This window comes from Trachymyrmex septentrionalis, unplaced genomic scaffold, assembly GCF_001594115.1.
Source record: "Trachymyrmex septentrionalis isolate Tsep2-gDNA-1 unplaced genomic scaffold, Tsep1.0 scaffold59, whole genome shotgun sequence".
In the NCBI taxonomy this organism is placed as follows: domain Eukaryota; kingdom Metazoa; phylum Arthropoda; class Insecta; order Hymenoptera; family Formicidae; genus Trachymyrmex; species Trachymyrmex septentrionalis.
In genome coordinates, this window is record NW_017305767.1 from 128382 (window position 1) to 154670 (window position 26289).

General features: G+C 32.2%; 1 protein-coding gene across 1 annotated transcript in view; it reads left to right on the forward strand.

Moving 5' to 3' along the window:
* Window positions 1-26289, forward strand: part of LOC108752198 (lachesin) — a 393798-nt gene that overhangs the window by 72973 nt on the left and 294536 nt on the right. The window contains exon 2 of the mRNA XM_018492871.1: window positions 15689-15855. Within this exon, the coding sequence (XP_018348373.1) occupies window positions 15689-15855 (167 nt within the window). The remainder of the gene's footprint in view (window positions 1-15688; window positions 15856-26289) is intronic.

The following is a 26289-nucleotide window of genomic DNA, read 5'->3' on the forward strand; positions in this document are numbered from 1 at the left end:
ATATACTGTAAATTTTTGGTTCGGGCAATAAATATTAAAATAACTCCGGTAGAAATAAATCGCTGATATCGCTGAAAATTGCTGAAATTTTTATCAATTGACTTATTTCATCATAAATTCTACTGAAATGAGTCTATTGATAAAGATTTCATCTATTTTTATTTTCACCAGGGAACATTAAAAGCAATGTTTAATCTATTATGTTAAATCTAAATTCTTCTAAAAATAAATAAACGAATTTAATATTAAATAATAATTAAATGAATAAATAAATTAAAATAACGATATATTAAGAAAATAAAGAATTAAACTGTATAAATTTAATATAAAGAAAAGCTTGCTCCATATACAAACTATTGTAGTTAATAGAGAGTTTCAAGTTTAAATATTTCATATTTAATATTAAATATATCATTAAATATTAAATTAATTATCAGCTAAATGTAATTTTAAAATCTAATAACTTACTTTAGCATTATGAAAAAAAAGTAACGAAAAAATAACGAATCGTTACTTTTCAAATAACGGTAACGCGTTACTTTTTAAAATTGGAAACGAGTGACGGTAAGTAGTTTCTTTTTTTCAAAAAGTAATGATAATGATAACGCGCACAACCCTGCAATTAAATACAATATATAATGCATCTACATATATCTATAACACTCTTAATATTACGAATTGATTATTTATTAAAAAAGTATAATATCATACAAAGTCTTGTATTTTAAATTAATTTAGAATTTAATTTAAATTTGATGAAATAGAAGTAATTTAGTTGGCAGAAATGACAAAATTTCAGTAGCTTAAAATTCAATAAAATCTATAAAGGCAAAAGAAGGAAAGAGGATACATGTTTAAAATATTAATTTTGTCCTGTGATTACAGTCATAATGTTTTCGGCTATGAGGACGAAAATATGAACGTAATATCGCGATCCGAAAGTCACGCTATATCAAACATATAGTTTCCCATAATATAGCACGGTGATGATTTATCTGCCTGCACAGACGGATTTCCTCGGTTTTTCGCCGCGTGTACTAAAGCGCCCAAAATTAATTTGGTACGCGGCTATAGCGCTTTTCCTCGCCATCGTTGTTACACCGGGGAGCAGTTTGTAGTACCGGACAAAAAGGGTCGGTTGGTTAGCCAGCGAGATTACCGGTAATCTTTATTTATAGGCAGCGTATTAGAGAGTCGCGGTCGCGCTAATTTCTTTAATTACGACGGGTGTAGGTCGGACGAGAATCGAACGTAGATAATCTGGCGCTGCCAAAATTACATCGCAATTACTCAACGATTATTAATAATTCCAGGGATTTGAATCTCGCTACGCTAAATAAAGAAAAAAATGAAATATTTGCAAATTCGTTATTCTGTATAATGAGAAATTCTGTACAATTTACATGATAATTTTCAACATGGTGCACGCATTTTGGATCAAACGAATGTCGACAGTATATTATCGCTTCGTAAGATGAATAAGTCGGCATATGATTTTTATTGTTAACAAAGTTTTCTGTTATTAGTCTCAAGCGACATTATAGAAAATCGATGTGCAATACGTCCCGGACGCATCCGAACCCATTTATTGGGAACAGACAACGACGTGTTCACACGTGTTAACATCAAATCACCGGCCTCATTCCCAGAGGTTCTATTTCCTGCTCGGAAACAATCACGTCGCCCCGTCGTCGTCGTCATCGTTACCCCTTTCCTCCAATTCCCAGCCATATGTATCGATACCGGCGGTTCCCTTTTCCGTTTTCCATCGCGTAATAGGGGAGAATCACGTGTCACCGGTCCTTACACACGCTCCATCTGTGCACAGCTTCCGAGCCCGCACCCGGTACGGCTCACGTCAAAACCAGGGACTTATCCGCGTACATATTCCATTATACAATGGAAAAACAAGCAACGGGCTTCTGCACGTGACATGGGAAAATAGGATTTATTAACTTCCGCGTAATCTTCTTCTCTGAAAGCGTATATCAATATGCATGAAGGTTAGCCAGCCGGTTAAACAACTGAGAAACAGGTAACACTTAAATCGCGACAAAATGCTTGTATGTATATCATAGGAATAGATATTATCGAGAGTATTAATTTGTCGACAGCTTAAGAAATGTTTCAGGCAGTTTATGTGAAATATGAATTGGGGAAAAATACCCGATATCTTGTTGAAATTAAAAATCATGAATCAGTATTTGTATGCAAATAAATATTGATATATCTGAATGCTTGCGGTGTTTTTTTTTCTGTGGTAAAATTTTATTGATAGTTTCAAAATATTAAAATTTTATTGACACACGTTATGCGACTTTATCTATAAAAGTTGCGAATTCGCACTGCGTAACTTTGATAGTTCATAACTCCGCTCACAATAAAGATAATTTGATGCATTCTTCTCCATTTGAAAGAAAAAAGGCAGGGAATAACTTTATCTCATTTAATAAATATTGAAAACCATTATACTAGTAAAAAAATCTGTTGAACTGAAAAATTACATCAAAAAGATTACATTTTTTAAACAGTCGTTTTTTGTAATTATCAGAATTTACAAATTTAGAATGCACATTTTGAAGGGGAAAGATTACAGTACTTTAAGATGTATTGTTTTTCAAATCTTGACGACCTTTTCATCCGGTACTAATAATGGGCAATTTAGAGTTATTTTGTGGCCTACTCGAAGAGTCAAAGGATATTAAAGATTTTTATTCATGGGAAGTACAGTGATGATCCTTAACTTTTTTTACGGACAGCACTACAGAATTCGTTTTAGGACTAGTTCTACAGCTATAAAAAAGTGCGACTTTGCACCTGAGTGCGAACAAAGTATTAAAAAAAACCTATGTAGTAATCTTTCGATATTTCAATAATATTGTAATATAATTGGGTCTTATATATGAAAATGCTTTCTGTCTTTAAATGCTCCATTTAATTTCTATGGACAATTTTTTTTTGGTCTAGTTGGATTTATTGGGAAAATAATTCGCCGAGATTATATACCATCATCATCATTCATTTCTGACAGCTTTCTGGTATGACTTTATTTCGCTGTTCTAATACGACATTTCAATTCCGCATGAGCACGCTGAATACTTCGACGTGATATACATAGCTGTTTTTCCCAACTACAATTTAAAAAATTCCATCTGTGTGTGTGCTAAAATTGTTAGTGAGCACATGAATTAATTATGCATTGATCGATAGCAGAACCGATATTCCATAAATGAAACGCAACGAAGACCAAATTTAATGAAATTATGCTGTATGGCTCAATCGATTGTTTCAATATCGATTATATCCCTTTGTTCTAGAATGCTTACATTGAACTTTGTATCCCCCAATTTTGGACTCCGCTTACGGAAGACTTTAATGGACATCCTCTACCGCAATGTTATTTTTAATTTTCAACTATAAATATTTTAGTAGCTAAGTTCGAAATTAAAATTGTATAACAAAATCTAGTTGAGATTAACCGAATATAATAATAAATCTTATGTAAGGTATTTGCTTTTTGCTTTCTTCTAATGTTAAAAAATACAATGTTAAATAATAAAAATTTATTTATAAATTGTAATAACAATAATAAATAAACTAGAACGAAAAAGATCTTTTTTTACAAATTATAAACATATAGTTACAATTATAATATAATCATGAAAATTACAATCAATAATTTTTACTGTAAATTAATGATTACAGTGGTATCAGTCAGCATGATAGTGAACCGATGATAGCGTTAGTTTGCGTGAAGGAAACCAGTGTAGAACGTGGGAGAAGCCGCGTGTTCGCATGATCATCCCAGCCAACGCGAACGGTCGAGCTAATCGCGCGCTGCAAATGAGCTGTTTAGTTTTCCGGCCCGATTACGTGTCAGTCCTGGCGGTGATAACGTTTGTATAGATTTCCCTCTCCCTCCCTCCCCCTTTCGTACTTCCCTCCGTACTGCGCCGTGAATGCGCGGAATGGTGTGGATTCCGGGGATTTCCTGCGCGTGTCGTCGCTAAATTCAGCCGTGAAATTGCAGCGCAACCTTTAGTCTCGTTACCGAGCTGTCAGAGACAAATCTTGTAATTTGGGTCAACGTGGTTAAAATCGGGCCGCCCTTCCATTTAAAGCCGATCTCATCGTATCAGCCGTTATTTTATCCTAATAATTTTTGCAATGTCGCGAAATCTTCGAATTCCTTTAAAATGCCGTTTCGTCGACGCGGTGACATCTCGATCCGGATGCACTTCGTCAATTTGTTTCATTCATATAGATATAGACTGAGCATTTCGTGATCCGTTAGAAAGAATTGAACATATCAGCATCTCTCTTCAACTTGATACTTAAGAAAAGAAAAAGTGAGAATGTGATATGTGCTTCAAACTACTTCACTTTTTCTATCCCAAACCGATAGTGACAATTTCATAGAAATGCGCATTTTATTCATCCAATTAATGGCATTACGGTCCAAGTCGGACCTGGGCTTTCTCTAAATAAGGTTTCGAAGCATGATTTTTCCGGAATTAGTTTGTTAATCTAATGTTCGACTCTCAATGTGGGAGAATGATGCATATATCTAGTAATATATAGGACCTATGCGCTGCTGATGAAAGATATCTTAGTCACCAAGTGAAGCCACTTTTGGCTCTTTAAATGCGAAAAATCGCATACCTATGTGGGCGCAGTAGTTAAACCCGCATCTACAAATCGTGAGCAATCACACCGAGCAGTAAGCCACTCGACGCCTAAATATACTCAATTTATACTAAGAGAAAAATTATTGAAATTTGTAATTGTAATTACATTTTGCTATAATTATGATTATAATATATCATTTTAGATTGACAACCTAAATACTTCAAACCAACCTAAAAACCTATATTTTTATCGACAAGACGAGTTCTTTTAGATACCGACAAATGGATTGATTTAACACAAAGTCTTACTGAGATCGCAATCGGTGTAAATGACTTGATACGATCGTGAGGATTGAACAGTCACTACGATAATCATATCTATAAAAAATTATTAAATTTTGTTTTCCTGTTGTATTCTATTGGCCTATCGATAAACGCAGTTGAGAGGAAAAGCTAATCATTACGATTTAATAAAATAATTCATGATTAAAAGTAAGAGTGACATAAAAAATATTGATTAAATAATACATTAATATGTAACCAGTTTTACCATTATTCTTGTTATTTAGAAGTTGTTTATTATACCGCTAGTTTTAAATTTTATGACACTTATGCTTTATTTTTACTTGAAACTCGTTTCAAGGAGGAAACATTACACTAAAAAAACGAAGCTTGCACAATTCACATCTTTGCATTTCTATTGAAAGATCTTCCTATTCCAATCCAAAAATGGCTTTAATTCTTCTTAAAAGAAATTATTAGATCATAAAATTCATTTAAAGACATTTTTTTTCCAACCAAAGTAGTAGCTATTTAATTCTTTTTTAAAACGTTATTCAAAATATCACAAAATTGCATTACTTTACTCAATTCAAGCGTTATCACCAAAAATTAAAGAAGTAACGATATAAAATAAAAAAAATTAATTTAAATAAAAAAATTTTTTATGTAAAAACACTTAATACTTCTGCACGTATCGCTGCGCTTCTTTTAGCGTCGAGATACTGCCGTGTTTCCAGATAATTTATCATTGAGAAATTGTTTTTGAGAAGTCACAGAATCTATCTAATATTTTTTTATTCGACATCTAAAAATACAATTTTCTGAAAAAAATAATTTGTGTAAAAAATAGTATTGAAAAATAGAAATAATGTTTAAAAGGAAATGAAATATTGAAAATATTTGATATATTCGATTTGTTGCTCGAGTAGAGAATATCCAGAAAAATGTATAGAAAGAAAGTGCATGATAAAAGTAAACGTGTTCCAATACGAAGATACATGCTATTTTCGTATCGATCACATTCGGAGTCGAGTCTGGTACACGTAACTGCACTTTGCGCGCAAGACCCGTTTGCCATTTTGCCGAGTACTTCAATCAGATTTACAAATATCGACGTGACAACATCCCCCAAAGCTCTAATAAACACTTTCGCGTCTGTGATATTGCCGATGAAAATCCCAGCTTGATTTGTCCGCCTCTCTTTTCCCTCGTATGGGCCCGTTGACGATTCTCGAATTGCGCGTGGCGTAATGAAAATCCGATTAACTCTCGCACAATTATTCTTCTCGATGCAATTATAAGCGATTCTCATTTTCTATCTGCGATACAGAGATATATTCTGTGAATTCACGATATTTATATCCTCATCCTACTTTAGAAATTTCCGTATAATTTCGCATTATAATTACAATATGATTTTTTCACATAATGATGCATGCTAATGAAATAAATCACAGTTAATCGGTAATATCATATAACAGAAATACCCATATAACAGAAACAGGTTAATTATTACATTGCCAAGATAAATTAAACTGAAAAAACAGAACAGTTGTGTAGGTACACATTGTACAAGCGTTATATGCAAGAGAAGGATAACATAACGAAATATGTACAGCATAAATATAAACTTATATAACAGGAAAACAATTTGAAAGCAAATATTATTCGAGATATGCAGAGAGCTTTATTTAAAATCACGATGCGAAGAATCTCAGGATTAAAAAAGTTTGTAAATTTGTAAATTTTCTTCACAAAGCCCATTACACTTGAATGTTGAAGTCGCTCTCAACTTCATAGATTGAACTGCGCTCGATCACCCGGAGAAATCCCTCGCAACCCTATCCTAAAATCAGCGGAGCTTGATTTATGCGTCTTCCCACGTGTCTCACAAATTTCCCGGTAACCTTCGAATTTCCTGCTGCGGCTACGTAATCCAACGAAACCAGGTTGGCCTCGTCCACGCCCGAACATACGTCGGCGGATCGTTTCGGCCAACGTCATCGCGGTTAAGATCAAATTGGCAGTTTCGAATTCGCCAATGCTTTACGAAAGGAGGTAACCGATTTCAAATGTGCGCTGAAAATTTATGATTTCAACGAAAATACATTCTGTCGACATTTTCCAAGCCGGGTCAGTTCCGGATTAAAACTTTCCTGTGACCATACGAAGCGCCGAGCGTTAATTCAGATTGAAACTAATTGTAGAATTAAAAGGAAGTTTCTGAAAGTTGATCCTACAGTTATATAACTCGATTATGCAGAGTGTTCCAGGTTAGAGAGAATTATAATCAGTATTATTCTTTTGTGAGGTGAACGAATTCTTTAAATCTATAACGTTCCTTATCTCCCGTTTCCAAGTCACAAACATTGATTGTCCATCTTTTAGGATGTTTAGTAATCTTTAAAAAATTTATGCAGTCGATTTGCTTGTTATTATGATTTAATAGAACATTTTTAGTTACGATATTTTTAAGTTTTGCTACTCTTACTCTCTAAATCTCTCAGAGTGAAATCTCACTCGAAGAGACTGAAAATTTAGTCTGTCTTGAAAAAAAAGTGAGAATACTTTTTAAAGTGTAATGCCAGAGTAGATAGAACCTCACTCCAAAAAAGGGATTGAGATTTTATTCCTTTGGAGTGAATCTCATTTCAAAAGAGTAAATCTCACTCAGAAAAGAGTAAAAAATCTGCCACTCTTGAACAGGAGTGGCCCTATTTTCACTCTTTTTCCAAGACAGGCTAAATTTTCAGTCTTTTCGAGTGAGATTTTACTTCACGAGATTTAGAAAAATAATATTCCGATAATTGTACAATATATTGAAATTAAATTTATCGTACTAAATGTATGTTCATAAACTTTCTTTAATAAATAAATATATACCTATAAGAGTTGTTTCAAATATATTATATAATTATTTCTATAAAAGAGAAGAGCTGAAAATTAAAAAATAATCAAATAAAATTAACGTACAGATATTATCTTGGTAATAAATATGTCTAACTGCGATCCTGTAGCAATGTAATTACGGAAATTAAATTATAGCAATTGATAGACAAAATGCCTGAACATTCGCGATCGCGCATCCATCAAATCATCGATTTGCCGAGATTTCAGCAAGCCGTTGCTGTAGCCGCGATCCTTTCAACCTGCCATATGTCACGTACATCGACGAACGCCTCGCTTCGGCGCTTTCGAAGCGTAATCCCCAGAGTATATAGCTCGTCCGAACGAGTCAATTTTTGCGACAAAAGTCCGGTCGAACAACACATAGCCTCACCCAACGGAATGTAACCCTTACAGTGGCCTAAATTACTCTTTTCAAAAACAAAAACTACATATTTTTGCTATTCGTGGCACATTGCATTCGACCTGGGTTAAAAAAAAACCTAGATATTGTTGACCAAACTCGATAAACCTGATTGTACTTTGGATACATTGTGTATTATATGATACAGTACATAATAATATCACATAATTAGTATCTCTAATATATTAAAATAGTTTATTATTACAACTAATATTGCACTCTCTGTATTAGTAGTACAGGTGTATGTTACTCTTCCATTAAATCTAAATTATATATACAGTATTTCACAGTTATTAATATTACATTTTAAATATGACTAAGCTTTATGACTAAACTTTATAACTATTATATGTGCATAAAGTATTATTTGGCTGATTAATAATTTTGTTTTTTTACATATTCTCTAAATTTCTTGGAGTGAAATCTTATTCCAAAAAAAGAGTTAAAATACTGCCACTATTGAAAAAGAATGAAAAATTTGCATTCCTGAGTAAGAGTGGCAGATTTTTCATTCTTTTTTGGAGTAAAACTTATTCCGAAAGAAAGAAATCTCACTCCTTTTTTGGAGTGAATCTCACTTAAAAAAAAAAATGGAAATCTGCCACTTTTACTCAAGAGTGCAAATTTTTCATTCTTTAAAAATCATGAATCAGTATGAATTTGTATGCAAATAAATATTGATATATCTGAATGCTTGCATTGTTTTTTCTGTGGTAAAATTTTATTGACAGTTTCAAAATATTAAAACTTCATTGACACACATCATGCGACTTTACCTATAAAAGTTGCGAATTCACACTGCATAACTTTGATAGTTCATAACTCCGCTCACAATAAAGATAATTTGATGCATTCTTCTCCATTTGAAAGAAAAAAGGCAGGGAATAACTTTATCTCATTTAATAAATATTGAAAACCATTATACTAGTAAAAAAATCTGTTGAACTGAAAAATTACATCAAAAAGATTACATTTTTTAAACAGTCGTTTTTTGTAATTATCAGAATTTACAAATTTAGAATGCACATTTTGAAGGGGAAAGATTACAGTACTTTAAGATGTATTGTTTTTCAAATCTTGACGACCTTTTCATCCGGTGCTAATAATGGGCAATTTAAAGTTATTTTACGGCCTACTCGAAGAGTCGAAGGATATTAAAGACTTTTATGTATGGGAAGTACAGTGATGATCCTTAACTTGAAAAAGAATGAAAAATTTGCACTCTTGAGTAAGAGTGGCAGATTTTCATTCTCTTTTTGAACTGAGATTCACTAAAAAAAAAGAGTAAAATTTCTTTCTTTTGGAATAAGTTTTACTCCAAAAAAGAGCGCAAATTTTTCAGCCTTTTTCAATAGTGGCGCAGTATTTTAACCCTTTTGGGGTGAAATTTTATTTCAAGAAATTTAGATAATATAAAATATAATATTAAAATTACGAGATTACGTTTAAAAAAAGACTACACAAAGATAAGGATAAAATCGAATGACTTTTAGTTATTTTTATGAATCATTTTACTATACTATGTATCGCCATTTACTCTCTGATGATAGCTGCTACACATCGTCACGTCGAGCAGAATCGTTATACGTGCGCCAGCTTCTTCATCTAATCCTCTTTGAATGGCACTATGCGAAACGAGACAAAACCCCTCGCTTCTTTGTTCCGGCACGTTGTTCTCGCACAACGAGCGGGAGTTACAACGTTGTAACCGCAGGACACGCCAGGTGCACCTATACGTGCACAGCAGTACGGTGCATCCGCTTTACGGGTCGTAGGTCATAACTTTGCAAGCGAGGCATCGCGGACTACACGTCGCAGTGCCCATATCCGTGTGCGCGGCGATTTTTGGTCCCGATGTTTTATCGACAAACCCGTCCGTTATTTATTATTCCCCCGTTATTGATCAACGCGAATCACCGTGGCACCCTTGTAAAACTCGGTCGCGGAATATGGAAACGCTCGTCGCGACAATGACAAATTATTTCGATACAAAACGGTTGCGCTTTACTGTAAACTGTATCAGGTTAATCAAGATATACAACGAGTGACACAATTGCAGAATTTATATTATAAAAAAAAATTCTATAATATTATAATACTGACAACGGGAATTTCACATGGAGAAAACGATTTTGCTGAAATATCTAAAAATTTAGCTATAGATTTGAAAATAATTTAGTTACCATCAAAATAATCATGTAATAATTTCAAACATTATGTGGAGGAATGCAAAAGTTTTGATATTCTAGCAACAAGTTTGACCATTCTACATAATTATTTTCAGATTTGTATCCGCTAAATTTGTTTAGATATTTCAGCAAAATCATTCTTTTCGTACAGAAATGTATTTGTAGTAATTCAAATAAAACGAGCAAAGTTTTATAAAGTTATAAATGATATAAGATGTAGTTAGTCGATATATAATTGTGAAAATCGATTTTGCAAATCCGATAACGTGGTATTGATATTTTGAATATTGACCATTATCGGATCGCATTTCATTATTTGACATCTTAGATAATATCATTGTCTCTTTCTCTCTCTCAATAGCGCGAGCAATATCACTTGATTTCCAATAATAATCTTGCGACTCTTGCAAACGGAATAGGGAATGAGAATTTTCCCAGTTATGGAAAAATTCTCATTTCCTGTCGGTCTATTTCCAGAACTGCTTCCTGATCGTGACCTTTTGTATCCGATTACGATTGAATTAGTACACGCGCGTGTCGATGTTTCATTCACGAACTGTTCCGCTTTGCGGGTCGCAAAGTATGATGCTTTTGTCATCGTACTGTGAAAGTGCAAACGACAGTCAATCGGTTTTCGATGAAATACAATTTGTTAACTTGATACGAATTACGCTGGCACACCTGAAGAGAAATCACGCTGACGCTTGCATGCGCATCTTCACGAGCGTTGGACCGTTACTCGTATCGATTGCACACGCCTACTATCTGTTATTAAATGGATCGAGATGATACGTCAAAACAAATTGATTCATTTGTCGTGAATAACCCAGCAGAAAAGGAAAAAATAATATGTCACAACCGATATCGACGTTTTAAATTTTTTTTCTATAAAAAAAAATATAAATGTATATATAGAAATATATTACCTAAATATAAGTTATATTTATGACCGAACAATTAAAAATTGAAACTTTATTATTAGATCTCAAACAAATGATTTAAGAAGCGTTTTATATTAATACAGATTCAATGAAATTTAAAATTTAGAAAATTTTGTGTAAATTGTAAAAATAAAAAATATCACGCTCTCTTCTTCTTTATCATGAATTCGTGTAGTATAAAAACTATTCATTTTTCTCATTACGTCATCTTCAGATAATATACTGAAAATATATTTCCGAATATCAAAGAGAGAATATTTTGAATAATTATGGCTATAATTAATCATCTGCGGAATCTAACAATAAAGTCACAAATCCAAAAACCTCTTTTAGACCGTTGTAATTGTTTAACTGAGAAGCACGTACCTTTTCAGCTGCCACATACGAGTGCTTGGAATACAAATGTTGCCTGGAACCACTTATAAAGAGTACTAATATCCAACGAGGTCAAAAGCCTCAGCATTCATATCCTCTCTCTCTTTGGATTAGGTAGTTACTCTTTCATAAACAAACTACAGCTACTACGTAACGCGAATGCAGCTTGCAAATACATGTAGAGCTTAATGGAATTCTTTATCTTTCCTCCTTTACATAAACTCTTGTAATAAGTGCTTCGTACGCTTTCGATATTATAATCTTCTTTGAGAGAGAATACGTGTATTTTTCGACATATATTGTTAATATAAAGACGTTTAAATTTTTATATCAAGAAATAAAACACATAACATTAATAAACTATTTCCATATTTATAAAATAAGAGATTGGTTTATATAATGTTTATAAAATGAAAGGTTTCTCTTATGATTATGATTGCGAGTTTCCTCTAGTACATTGCAATGCTTTAATTTATATAATTTTATTTTAAACACTACTAAAAATAGAATTTTTGAAGGAATAATATAAAAATTCAAAAATTCGATAGAAAAATCGACTTATTTCAATGACGAACTTTACGTACAAAATTCAAACCTTATTCAAATTTGTTCAGTTCCCATGCATGGGTTAACTGCTGAAGTTCACATAGTTTTGCAAAAAGAAATTAAATATAAAACAATTTCTGAATATATTTTTTGAATTCTATACGTACTTATGTCAATTTATGCAACTCAAAGTACATAAAAAGTATAAAATAACTTTTAATATTCTCAGAGATACTTTGAACTTTAGGACCTTCATATTTTTATTATATTATATTTGTGCTGACATAGCGGACGCGGTAGCATTGCTCTGCAGCTGAATTTTTTATTAAATATTTCATCTAAAACAAGTTTTTTTCTAAAGACAAATAAAAGTGGATTATCAGTTAAAAAACGTATATTTGCTCTATGTCATATTTTATATGTGTATATATATATATATATATATACACTATATATATATATATATATATATATAGGGTGAATCAGAATCGTTGAACCAGCTTTTACCCTATGATAAAATAATTGACTGCACACGTTATAATTCAATTAAGTATAAAATCAATAATTTTCTTATAAGGTAAAAAGTTTATCCAACGATCTGATTCACCCTGTATATATGAATTACAATAAAAATTTTAAACTTTATCACAATATGCAAAGAGTTCTCTAAAATCAAACAAAATTTTGTTTCCACAAAATTCATTTAAAAATATCAATATAATATTAAAGCACTATTTTATTCTATAATTATGATGAAATGTATAAGAGTATTATAAAAACAACATTAAAGATAATATTTTAATAAACGGATACCTTAACGGAATTTCCGACATGGTCATTATATGGCTACTATGAATATCGGCAGTAATTAGCGACCAATCTAACTCTAATATCGATGAAATGACCGTCGTCGGTGTGCGCAAACACATCGTAACATTCCATTCGCAAAACATACTCTGCCGGAACTGATCCTTGTGCAAAACAACCGGGATAAACGGCCAGATCATACAAGCTTGCCTATTCCAGTCCTCCGCATACTACAAATTAATCTGTGATCTGTGTCTTAGCTCCAGATCAAATACAAATTCGCAAGCTTACCTAGTTCCGTCACTAACAATCGATAACTAAGTAGACGCTCGCGGCATCCGTCGAAATCTACTATTTGCCTCGATAACGTCAACAATAACGTTCAATATAATGGACATTCGACGCATTGTCTGATATGCATTTCTCGTGATTCTGACAATAAGATAAACTTGTGAAATCGTTTCAATAATAACAAAGACTAGTTACACGGAATGCAAGATTATGAGAATAGTTACAGTTAGATTAGTTAAATTTGTATAAAAAAATTTTGGCATTTTAGTGATATTTAAATTTGTTATATATATATATACATATATTTAGACTCCTAAATATATATATTAATATATTGATATATGTTCTTAAATATATACATTTACTAACACATAAATATTTAAATGTATATTTAATATTACTCATTAATATCCTAAATAAATATTAGAATGCTTGCTTGAAATACTTGAAAATAATGTCTGATTTACATTTTATGCAATAATATAAGTACTGTGAAAAGAGTGCATTATTTTTGTAAAATACGATAAGACTCGTAAAGAATCCCGCTAAACTAATCTTATGTAAAATAGATCTCAGTCAAATTGGCTGAAATTTTGCTATAATGGAGGTCGTAATGTTTTGATCAAAAGTTCTTATATAGGCACAAAGTCCAAAAATGGACAGTTTTCGAGATATTGTATGTCAAATATTGGAAATATGGCTAAATTCTAACATTTAATTTTCAATATCTCAAAAACTATCCATTTTTGGACTTTATGCTCATAAAGACTTTTGATCAGGATATCATGATCTACATTATAGTAAAATTTTAGGCAATTTGACTGGAACCCATAAGATTAGTGCGGTGTCCTTTAGTAATTTCGATTTAAACTTGTAAAAGAGAAATATAATTTATATTTGTTTAAATATATATTATTGATCGAAATTTATAAGTTTATCTTATATATTGTACATAAAAAAGGCCTCACAATATTTGTTGTAATCTAGAATTAAGATGTAGTTAAAGATTACAGTCATCTATACTGCTACAGTTCATAGAAATAAAACATTATATATATTCCACATAAATGCAAGTTAAATAGGGCAACCACATTTATTATTAAATTGCGTAAGAAAAATATAGAGGAGACTGAGATTAATATATCATTTTTCAGTTTCGAATTTTTACAAATAAAATTGAGACGTATCGAAAAAATGAATTCTACACCATTACTACATACATTTGACTATCCAATAATATATTAATAATAAGGGGAAACTGATAACTAATATGAAAAAAAATGCATTTTTCTATTGCATTCCATCTGATTCAACTAGCTCCGGGACCGGGATAATTCGACTAAGATTATTAAAATAAAGATTAATGTATTTTAAGCTATTTACATCCTTGGCTACAAATTAATAAAACTTTTATAAAAATATATTTTAAAAACATTCACAAACATTCGCTTCGCAGGGCAAAACAATACTTCTTTTTACAAAATTTGATCAATTCGTGCGAAAACACGAATGAGCCTAGTTTTCGAGGTTGGACATGAGGGAACTAAACTTATATCATTTACCACTGAGGAAAATCTCTTTAAAGGAATAAAATTTTGAGTAAGTACTATAAGAGTCACTAAATGAGTCATACAGTTTCATGCTGTAATTAGTCTACTATCCTCATCCATTAATTTTTTTAAAAACATTAACAATATACGATAACAAAGACACATAAATAAAAAAAAGCTGTTGGATTTTTATTAAGTAAGAACTACATTTACTATCTAAGTAGAAATTAAATATCTCAGACAATCATATACGATTGTAAAACAAAAATTTTAAGAATAAAAATATTTACTTAGGTGTACGATTTTTTAAAATTGTGGCATAACTTCATAAATGTATTTGCAACAAGATATTGCAGCAGACAGTCGCTGCTGCGTGCTTAGACACGTTTACGCGTGTCTCGCATGTTTTATTTTTAATGATTATTCTACTTACCCCTACAGTCAACTGACCCCGGTCTCCCCTATATTTATCTTTAATTTTATAAACTGACTCACCAAATTACATTCCCCTTTTGCAAATAGCTTCCGACCTAAAACCAGAAATAATCCTTATTAATCCTTATTCCTTCAAAGATCCGACTGATTCAAAATCTTAGAAATATAATATTAATATACGAGAAAGGAAAAGTTACTCAATTATTTTCGTTTAATCACAATTCCAAGCCGGTGCTTTAAACTTTATTCAACTTAAAGCCGCTTAACAACTTTTATGATTCAGTTGTGGACATGCTAATTTCTGACGCTGACATTTGCTTTATATGTCACGCAGGTACGTTCACTCGCGATCAGAGAGTTTTGAGCGGTAGTCTTGTTCAGGGGAGTCGCAACGTCAGCGGCGTGCCGGCTTTCGAAACAAATGTGCCACGGAATGTCACTACCGCAGTCGGTCAGACCGCCTTTCTTCACTGCAGAGTTGATCAGCTGGGCGACAAAGAGGTGAGTGACAACAGTAATTTTAGTATTTTACGACCCTCCCCCTTCTTGAAACTAACTCGCTAATTACGTTAACAAATCCGCGTCCAACAGCATTATGAAAAAGATTTGCTCGCGCGCGCGACATTGTTTTCAAACATTGTTTTCAGCTTATAATTCAAATGGAATATAAACGAAAACCTAAATGCGCGTTCGCATAATATCGAATCTGCTTGCTAAACTTTGTTTACAATATGTGAGGTAGATATATATATATAAATATATAATTAATATTTAAAATTATTCTTGTTACTCGACATGATTTGTGGTGAATGTACAAATTGCTACAAATAAATTGCTGTGACGTGAAAGGAACCGAGCAGCATTATTAATTATTTAGTGTCAGAACAGTAGATGACAAACCCAGTATTATTTTATTATTATAAATAAATTAAGATTTCATTAATTTTCATGTAAAAAGATATTATCCTATTATTTTAAGCGTTAAATTGACATATTTTTTAAGTTCACTAGCGGTACATTATACGTTTACCGGGATACAAAATTAGAAAACTTATTTGATCTCGAGGATTTATAACTTTTTTATTGTGATTTTTAAATAGAGCCTAGATATAGGCACAGGGGGGGGGGGGAAAGGGGGAAAGAATTTTGCAATATTTCCGTCGTGTCAAAGTTAGAACGGAGGCCGCTGTTGCGGTTACGGTTGCTTCATCGTTTTTCAAAATCCTCAATCCCGGGCATACCTCCATGTCAAGGCTATATAGATCCTAGTAGAGCTGCTGGGTTAACATCACCGCAAGGCTGGCCTGCGGTTTCTGGTTAGGTCGTTGATAGAATATGCATGACGCCTGTTTGAAGAGTTAAATCTGCTCAAAGGTGGATGGAGGGCGGCTATTATCTTTTCGGATTTTTGACTGAGACTGCGGATTTGACTGACACTTAATTAAAATTGAAAAATTTGTCGTGCTTTATCGTATATTATCTTCGTCCTCGCGCTCATGGTCTATTATCTGAGCATTACGTTCAATTACTCGCCCGCATACAACAATTGTTGAACTTACAAACTTTTAATAAAAGAAGTATGTGATTTGTTCAAAAATAGCAAATTAATAGAATACGGTATATAGCGTATATAATACAAATTATAACGTAATTCCCTTGTGTACCTTATTAAGGCTTAATATTTAATCAAGACATTCAATCTTCTAGTTACCTAGAACAGGAGTTTCCGCAGCATGCAAAGATTTGATATTTCGCGAAGTTTCCGCCAATGCCTGGTTCGCAAGGAATATATACGTACTTCCGGGAATATATCGACATTATCTGCATAACAGGAGTCAATATTGCGTAATTCAATAAATACCAATGGTGGCTTTGCGCGCCAAGGTTTCTTCAAGTTTCGGATAATATTGTTCGGATAATTTTATCGCATTATATACTACGACCTTAAAATATTCAAACGCAGAAACTCTAATCAGCTGATCATAATAATTCATTACAATAGCGGCAATTAATCGTATAATTACTATTGTACCTTTTCATAAAACTTTGCTTCGATTTGCGGACACTTTTATAGCTGAACTGCGAAATGCACTTATTAATTGTGGGAACGAACAACTGGTTTGATTATTCGTTAACGATGCAATTATTTACCGCCATTTACTCAATAACGTGAATTCTAGTTATTTCCCGAAGAAGAGGAGGAAACGAGGGATATTCGATCACGCATCACCGATAACTTGCAAAACGCCATGACCGTGTTTTCATTCCAATAATTACCAACTAACTACGACGGCGCATTGATAAGCTTTGCGTGAGTTATGCACAGAATTGCACCGAAGTTGTTAAAATGTAATATAATTTTCCATTTAAGTCGCTGCTCAATATAAATCGTTGTGAAAGTATATTAAGGATTCCTCTTGAACTAATGATGCTTCAGCGAAAGAAGCATCCTTTTCTAAACAAAAGAACACTATGAGAGATAAAGAAATGACATTATATTACATTTCGCTGTACTGATGCACTGAGAAGTATTATGCGCCGGAATAGTAGCTGCTGCTTTTTCAAGAGAGAGACTGCTACTCTACGAGCACAAAGCATCAGACAACTAACTTGCTGCTCGCGCGAGCTTTTCGTTTTATGACCAGATACACAGCGTTCTTATTAGAGAGGAGCAATCGCATACGGATTACGTATCTAACGAAGACCAACTACGAAAATTCACGCAAATTCCTCGACGGTGTGTTTAATCAAGCTGATATTAAAGGAAAGCAAAAAAGGACTTTGTTGTTGCATAATGCAGAAAAACATTCAAATATTTCCATAAGGCTACTAATTAGATTGTAGTAAATACTATGTAAAAATTGCAATTTAGTTCTTGCAACTAAACTAATCTAGATCTTTTATCACGTCATCTTGATGCATACGAACTCATTTCCGAGTAATTAACTTAATGCTGTAATTAACTGTGAATTACCAGAAAATTTACAATAATACCATGTTTTTATAATACTCGTATAATATAATAAAAAAAAATTGATTGAAAATAAAATAAAAAATGAAGATTAAAATTTTTCGTCTAATATATAATTAATAAAAAAAGAAAATTTTTTATTATATTTAATACTGAACGTATAATCGAGTAACTCTCATAAAAATTATGCAAAATTGCAATTTTATTATTCCTTTTCCTAAATAGATTTCTATTTCCAAAATTGATTTTATAAATGCTTACGAAGCTTCTCCGTGGAGAAAGCTGAGCAACAAAATGTAAAGATACAACGTCGCAATTCATTGAGAAAGTCAGCGATTTGACTTACAGAAAGTAGACAGCGTGTATGGAGTTATCGCAAGGCAAATGTTTGAACAAAGCTAACTGAGACATTTATGTCGCGTCGGTCTTTTTGCCGACTTAGCAAAACTGTTTACAACATATCCAAGGCTGGAAATTTGCGTAGTTTCCCTTTTTTAACATTAATGTGTTGTTTATATAATGTACGCTTATAACGCGAATACTTACAATATTTATTAAACGTGCTGTCGGATATTTTGCGAACCAATTATATATTTGAAAATTAACATATTATAATAATGTTATTTAAACACAAATATCATTACAATCTCAAGATTAAATATGTGTGTATGTTTAAAAATATTTTCTATCACATTACGTCTTACGATATCAAAATTAAATATTTAAGAAAAATTTTGAAGAAAAAACTTTAAGAACTAAAGTTTAGTTAAACAAGTTATGTTAAAGCGTAAACATTTGCAACATGCAGCAATTATTTTATAATAAATAATTTTATAACTCTTTAAAATTTTTTTACTTTTGTAAATTTTATTCATTTTTTGTAACTATAATAAATATAATTCTAATTTAGTTGCGCGCGCATCGATAGTGAGATAAAACAGGAAGGGAAGAGCACCACAATGTTTCCGGTGTTGATCGATCTCATCTGATTCTACTGATGTCATCAACGCATTTCGAAAGTTTGCAAGTGGTATTTACGTTAATACATTGCGTCAGTATTTCAATAACAACTCGAAATCGAAATATTAATTATATTTGCATACGCACCCAAAGCTACTTGATACCACCATATGCGGATTATACAAGGTGTCCATTCGTAAAATGGAAACGCAACATTTGCATTACTATTATAATATTCCATATGTGGAATTATATTACATGTCAATTAACTCAAAACAATAAAGAAAAGTCTCAAAAGGAACAGTCAACACGTTTTTTATTTACAATGTTCTTTATCATTATTTATACTTTGCGATATATACAAAAAAGTAAATGTATATTTATGTAAAATTCAATTTCACTAATCTTCTAAAAATTATTGATCAAATATTTATTTACTAACAACTTTTCTTATCTTGAATAAACAGGATTAAGAAGAACGTAATAATTGTATCAAACTAACAAATCCTATTTACTCTACAATCTGCTGTAAAAATATTTTCCGATACACTGAGAAACCCATTTAGTTGAATCAATTAATTTCTTATTTGGATATGAATAAATAAATCCTTGGTTGATGCAATAAAATAATTTAGTTGAAGCAAAACGTTTGTTTATAGCATTTTACTTGTTTCTGATAAATAAATTTATCAAACCTCAATGTAGAAACAAGTAAAATGTTATAATAAACAAATGCTTTGTGCTTCTAAATCATTTTATTGTATCAATCAAGGATTTGTTTGTCCATATTCAAAGAAATTAATTGATTCAATTAAATTGATTTTTCAGTGATAGTGACAGCCGGTTCGTATAAATCATACTCATTCGAAAAGTGTTTTAATTTAATAATTTTTATCTTAATACTCTTCTTGCCAAGGATCTCTAAAAGTCTTTGGAATTTATATTACCTATATAATCCAGTCGTGTAAACGACCCTTTCACCCAAATCGATTTACTCGAGAGAAGATGAATTCGAATGACTGCCGGATTCCGCTTCGAAATTCCGTAGGATGAAGTTATTCAAGCAAGACGTTACTGTATCCAGAACGACGGAAAAAAGCAGCTCAGTAATTCGATCGGGGAAAAGCCTGCGGCTCTACTCCCAGCTTGAATAAGTATCGCGCCAGGGAGCGGAAGTGTCGTTCATCCCCCGTTTTCTAGCCTGGATTCTGCCGAAGATTTACGTGCGACCTTGCGAACAAGGACTGGATTCCGATCAGCGCTGTTATGCTGCCTTGTTTGAATAAAAAAAGCAGGACAGCCGCATCCCCTGGATTCCATCAAAATCAGGAAATCTCTAAAGACCCAATACGGAGCTTTATCTCCTTTTTCGTTCTTGTCCTCCAAACGAGGATCTAATATGTTTTTGATAGTCCATCAAGCGCGCCCCGCTCGAAAATTTCGTTACTTTGGGTCGCGCGATGGATCTAGTCATTTTACGGCTTCGTTAGCAAGCTTGATATACGTAAAATGTCGAAAGTATGATAACATTTTTTGTTAGTACTAGTGAAATAATAACGGTAAACCTTCTAAAATAATCTAAAATACATCAAACACTAAATAGTGCATAAATGATTGAACTGTGAATAGTTACTAATCAATCTTTTGCATTCTCTATCGTTTGATAACGTCATCAAAATGGTTATATTTTTTTACATTATTTAGTTTTAAAAGATAAAGGATTGAAAATGTTGTAATTATAAAATAAACAAGAAGTTTAGTTGTTATAGTGAGATCGAATAAGAAAGATTTGGATAATAAAACACAGATATATTAGAAAAATAAAGAAAAATCTATGTATATTTAAAGAAAAAAAAAATATATATATATAAAGAGAAAATAAAGAAACACCTGTCTATAAATAGAAATACTCGTACGTTCAGTGTTGTTGCTTGTAAAAATCTGTATTGCTTTGAAATAAAATATTTATTGCGCTAAGGGCGAAAGATTCAATTTATAAAAGCTATTGCAGTTTAAATATGAGAAATGGCAATAACGATGTGAGTATCGATCAATTTTATTTCGAATACTGTCACGTACGTTTAAGCACATTAAAATCGCAATAATCTTATTGTGTTTCTATTTAATAGCGCCGGTATACTCGGTGGATCCATTTAAACCTCCCTGCTGGGCTGTTACTGAACAAACTAATTTTGTAGAGTGTAACGAGCGCAACGCGACTGTTACATGTTTCGTTGTGCAAATGTGCAAGAAGCAAATGTGCATTGTCATAGACATTGCGATGAGAAGTGTGCAACAAAGTTCAAATATTCACGATTATATTTATTGATTTAATCTTTAATCTATTTCATTTTTATTATCATTTATCCTATTAAACAAATACAAATAAAAAAGATAAGAAAACAGTTAACAAAATAATATATAATACTTTCAAATAAAAGTTAAACACTTTAATAAATTAAATTAAAAATTATATGTAAGTATGTGAGAAAATTAATGAGAAAATTATTTGTGCACAAAACAATTCTAAAGATCAAACAATATAATGCACTGAACAATGCATTGTTACTAAATGTAAGATTTTTTGCGGTTATATTATACATCGATAAATTAATAGTTAACAAAGAATTTGTAAAGAGTTGTATTCGTGTCCCAGACTGACTTAGACTTAGATTTATGAGACAAAACCTCACTTTCTCTCTTTTAAGCCTCGCTTAAAGTCAAAGTAACATACTCATGCATAATCGAGTCTTAATTATCTAATAATAATTTCATGTCTAGCTCCTTCATGTCTAACCAATACAGACCAATACGTGACATGTCGTCCTTAAGGCATAGACGGTACTAATAGCATGCAATTTGAAATCGATCTCTCAGGGGATGTAGATCGATGGAATTAATTGAACATTCGAAGCTCTCGATCCGATCTCGATCAGATGGCGATAATCGCGATTCGATCACAAGCGGGTTATGGTTGGGGAATAAATTAAATCTCGATATGAAAAAGGGACCACGCGAAAACTGCTGCGTTTAATCCGAACAATTGCTTTTCCGATACCAAACATTTCGCATACTGCCATTCGTATCCCGACTTCGTACCCTTTTCGCGCTGCCGCCATGCCGGTGCGCAACGCCTCTCCTACATTTCTCTCTCTCTCTCTCTCTCTCTCTCTCTCTTTGTTTATATATTTTATTTCCATCCCTTTTATGGCATAACGATTGGTGGAACACAACGATCCGATAAAATTGCAAAACAACTTCGGGCGATTACGCAGATTTCACATTCCGCCACAGAGCTATATAGTATATGCGTAAAAAGATTGCGCCTGCAGAATCCCAGCATAGTACTTTAATTGTGCCTATAGCTTGACTGTGATTTAAGGATTCCTATATTTTACATTTTCACGTATTTTACTGCACACCCATTTTTGCAGTAATCATAATGTAACAATAATAATATTATGTCATCATTTATTCAAATAATAATGATACGTGTGCGAATTATTAAATGATAGATTGTGCTGGAAAAACAGAATAATTGTAAATATATGATGAAGATTAAAAATAATACAAATGGATACGTGCGATCATTCAGAGAGGAAATAATCCTGACATCCACATTTGCTTTATCAATTGTGTACGTGCATGCATGCATAATAAGAGACGTTCTAGAAAAAGTCTATATTTCAAATAAAATGAAATCAAATCATATTTATTCGTTTCTGGCATCCTCCGTCATGGTTCTATATTCTAAGATGTCCTCGAAAATCTCTTCTCTAGTACAAATCTTGTTACTCGAGGAGAATTGGACGTTACAAATCGCCTCGTCTTTCAGCTACAATAAGCATTGCAAAGGTGCATGCACTCGTCCAAACATAAGGATACTAGGAACAGGTGCATCAGGTGGAACGAGATAACAGCGAAGAATTAGGTACATTTAAATAGAATAAACGAATGTGTGTGTGTGTGTGTGTGTGTGTGTGTGTGTGTGTGTGTGTGTGTGTGTGTGTGTGTACATTTACACACATATATAAATCAAAGAAATTTATCGTTGGATAGCTTTTCGACCGTGCAATAATATGCATACCCACTTGAATTAAGAAATTGCAAATGAATACAAAACATTCCTTTTGTAAAACCCATATAGAACTTTAATATGTTATTAGAAAATTATAATTGCATTATGAATGCAATACATTACAAATATATGTAGAAGAAGAAACTTCAATTTTATACGAAATTTTATATGAAAACTTTATATTATAAAATAACATGTATATATTAAATTTTAAATTAAACTAATAAAGTATCATATTTTTAGACTATTAATTTTCCTATAATCATTAATAGTTTGTAGACTATTAATGACTATTAATACTAGATATTCATTTTTATTTGTAAAAAGAGCGTAATTAGAGTTATTCATATCAAAACTTAAATTATATAAAGGATAAACTTTAAATAGAAAATAGTTAACGAAATAGATATCTTGTTCTTTAGTTTATTTTTTACGAAGACCTTACTTCTAAATAATTTTAATTCGAAATATGCTGTTACAAAATTTATACAAACTTATAAATGGCGAGAGAAGGTGAGTAGTGACACATCTGTACTATCAGAGAGGAAATCTTACTAAAGTTTGATGCGTAAACCTTATGTAGTCTGTATAAGAGCACCTGCCGGCGGCGAAAATGTACGTTGCAAGCCGCACGATTCTGTCGTCTTGTGCAGGAATAATTCATCTTGAGGTAACATGGCGCTCGCGGTGCCGCACCACTGATACACGTCTCTCTATATACCGCTATTTTCTGCACGCGCATCCGGGTGCAGGTAATATGTGGGTCAAATTAACAATATGCATAGTGCGCACATGAGGAATCAAGGGAGGAGAGAGAAAGAGAGAGAGGGGGGGGAGAGAGAGGGAGAGAGAGAGCGAGAGATTATTAACGTTGCGCGATGAAAATAAGAGACGTCTTTTAAATCTTACTTGGCGCAAGTGCTAATTATGTCGTCATGCAGAAAGCCCTTTGTAAATGACGCTTTGAATAATCTCTCAAATGGAAACCACCACTATTATAAAGACCTTACAACTAAAAAGTAAAGTTGTATTTTAATTTTGCATTCTAAAAATGCCTTTGAATATACTAACTAACTTCTAAAAAAGCCAAGCATAAAAATCAAATAATTTTACTTGTGATTTACAACTGAAATATATTTATCGGTTAATGAAAAAATGGGTAAAAAGTGAATAGTTAAAATAAAAATAAATATAAAACTAATTATATTAAGTATACGTATATATAATTATACAGGTTTCATACAAATGCTACCGCATTTCCTCTTTGGAAAACGTACTCTTGGAGAACATATTCTTGAGATAATTTTGAAACGAAAATCTTAATATATAAGAAAAATCTCGAGGCTACAGTAGTTTTTTAAATTATAATTGGTTAAAGATAGTATCTAATTCGAAAGCTATAGCCTCGATATTTTCGAATTAGGATTTTCATCTTAGAATGTTCAAAAGAATCCAGAAATAATAATAGAGGTTATAAAAGTAAAATGATTTTTGACTTATAAGCATTTAATTTATAATTTAATTTATAATTAAAGTTAGCTTATAATTCAAAAAATTATTGTAGTCTCGACATTTTTGTATTAGGATTTTCATCTCAAAATTACTTCAAAAATATGTTCTTAAGAGGAAATGTACAATTGTGAGACACCCTGTATATACTGATAATACTATACTTAATTATATGTACTTAGTTTTATTTATATAACATTAAAATAGCCTGATTTATATTTTCAATGTTAACGGATACTCAAATATAGATATTGTTTAAATATATATGTATGTTTAATCAGATAATTTTAATGTACTTAAGCGAACTCTATAATATATTATTACTTTTAATCCCATTAGATACTATTACGTAAGTCAATAATCCAAATACTAATTAAGAAATGTGACTTTAAATTTAATTTTTATAAAATACTTGAGATTTTCCTTTAACTCCTTATATCAAAGATAAAAGACCGAAAAGAACATTACTGCATATGAAAAAATCTATTATACGAGTATCGTGTGACGAACTATTTACTTCGCCAAATTAGATTCCAAAATTAATCAACCGCATGTATTATCCGCCCGAGATAGAGACACGAGAATAGATGAGACGCGAGAGTACCGAGATGACATCGAGAGTTACGACGAACCGAGGGACTGTTTGCCAGATTTATCTGACGTTGCTCCGACCTTCTGCCTTCCTGGAGCTGGTATACCTCGATTCCGCTCCAACGAATTTATGAGATATGGAACAACGCGGATTTGTTTATCGCGTTGTGGATTCCTGTCGGTATAGGGTGATCTGTAGAACGTCTCCGACTAATGCCTACGCCAATCCTTCCACTTGCCTCGTATATACCGCGGTTTGTATATGTCATATGGGACAAACACACAAGAAATCGATTCACCACTGAATGAGTTGTCGAGGTGACACGCGCTCGTCAGTTAGCCACGTTGATAGCAACATCGTCCTCTTGGAAAAAGGATATCACCACTTTTTCCGCAGAACATCGGAGATGTCTATACTGACTAAAGTACGGCTTACGGAGTCGCTCAACCAACAAAGCAGCTTACCGACCTTTCTGTCCAATCGACGTAAATTGTTTTGCCAGTATTTTGCGGAGTTTGATCCTTTTCGCTTTTACATTGGACAATATATATTAAAGTTGTGCGATGTAAATCATGTAAACATTTAACTCGTGTAGCTATTTTGCGGCGAATAAGAAAATAATGATTATAAAAACATTAATCTTTTAATCACTGTTGAATATAATTTTTTATACTAAATAAACAAATGAATATTTATAAAACTTGTATTAACTTTGTCAAGAAAGGTATTGTATAATGGAATCAAAACATGACTTTGTTATTTAAACTTAATTCGACTAAATGATGTAATTTGCATGTTAAATATCTTTGTAACACTCATTCTTTC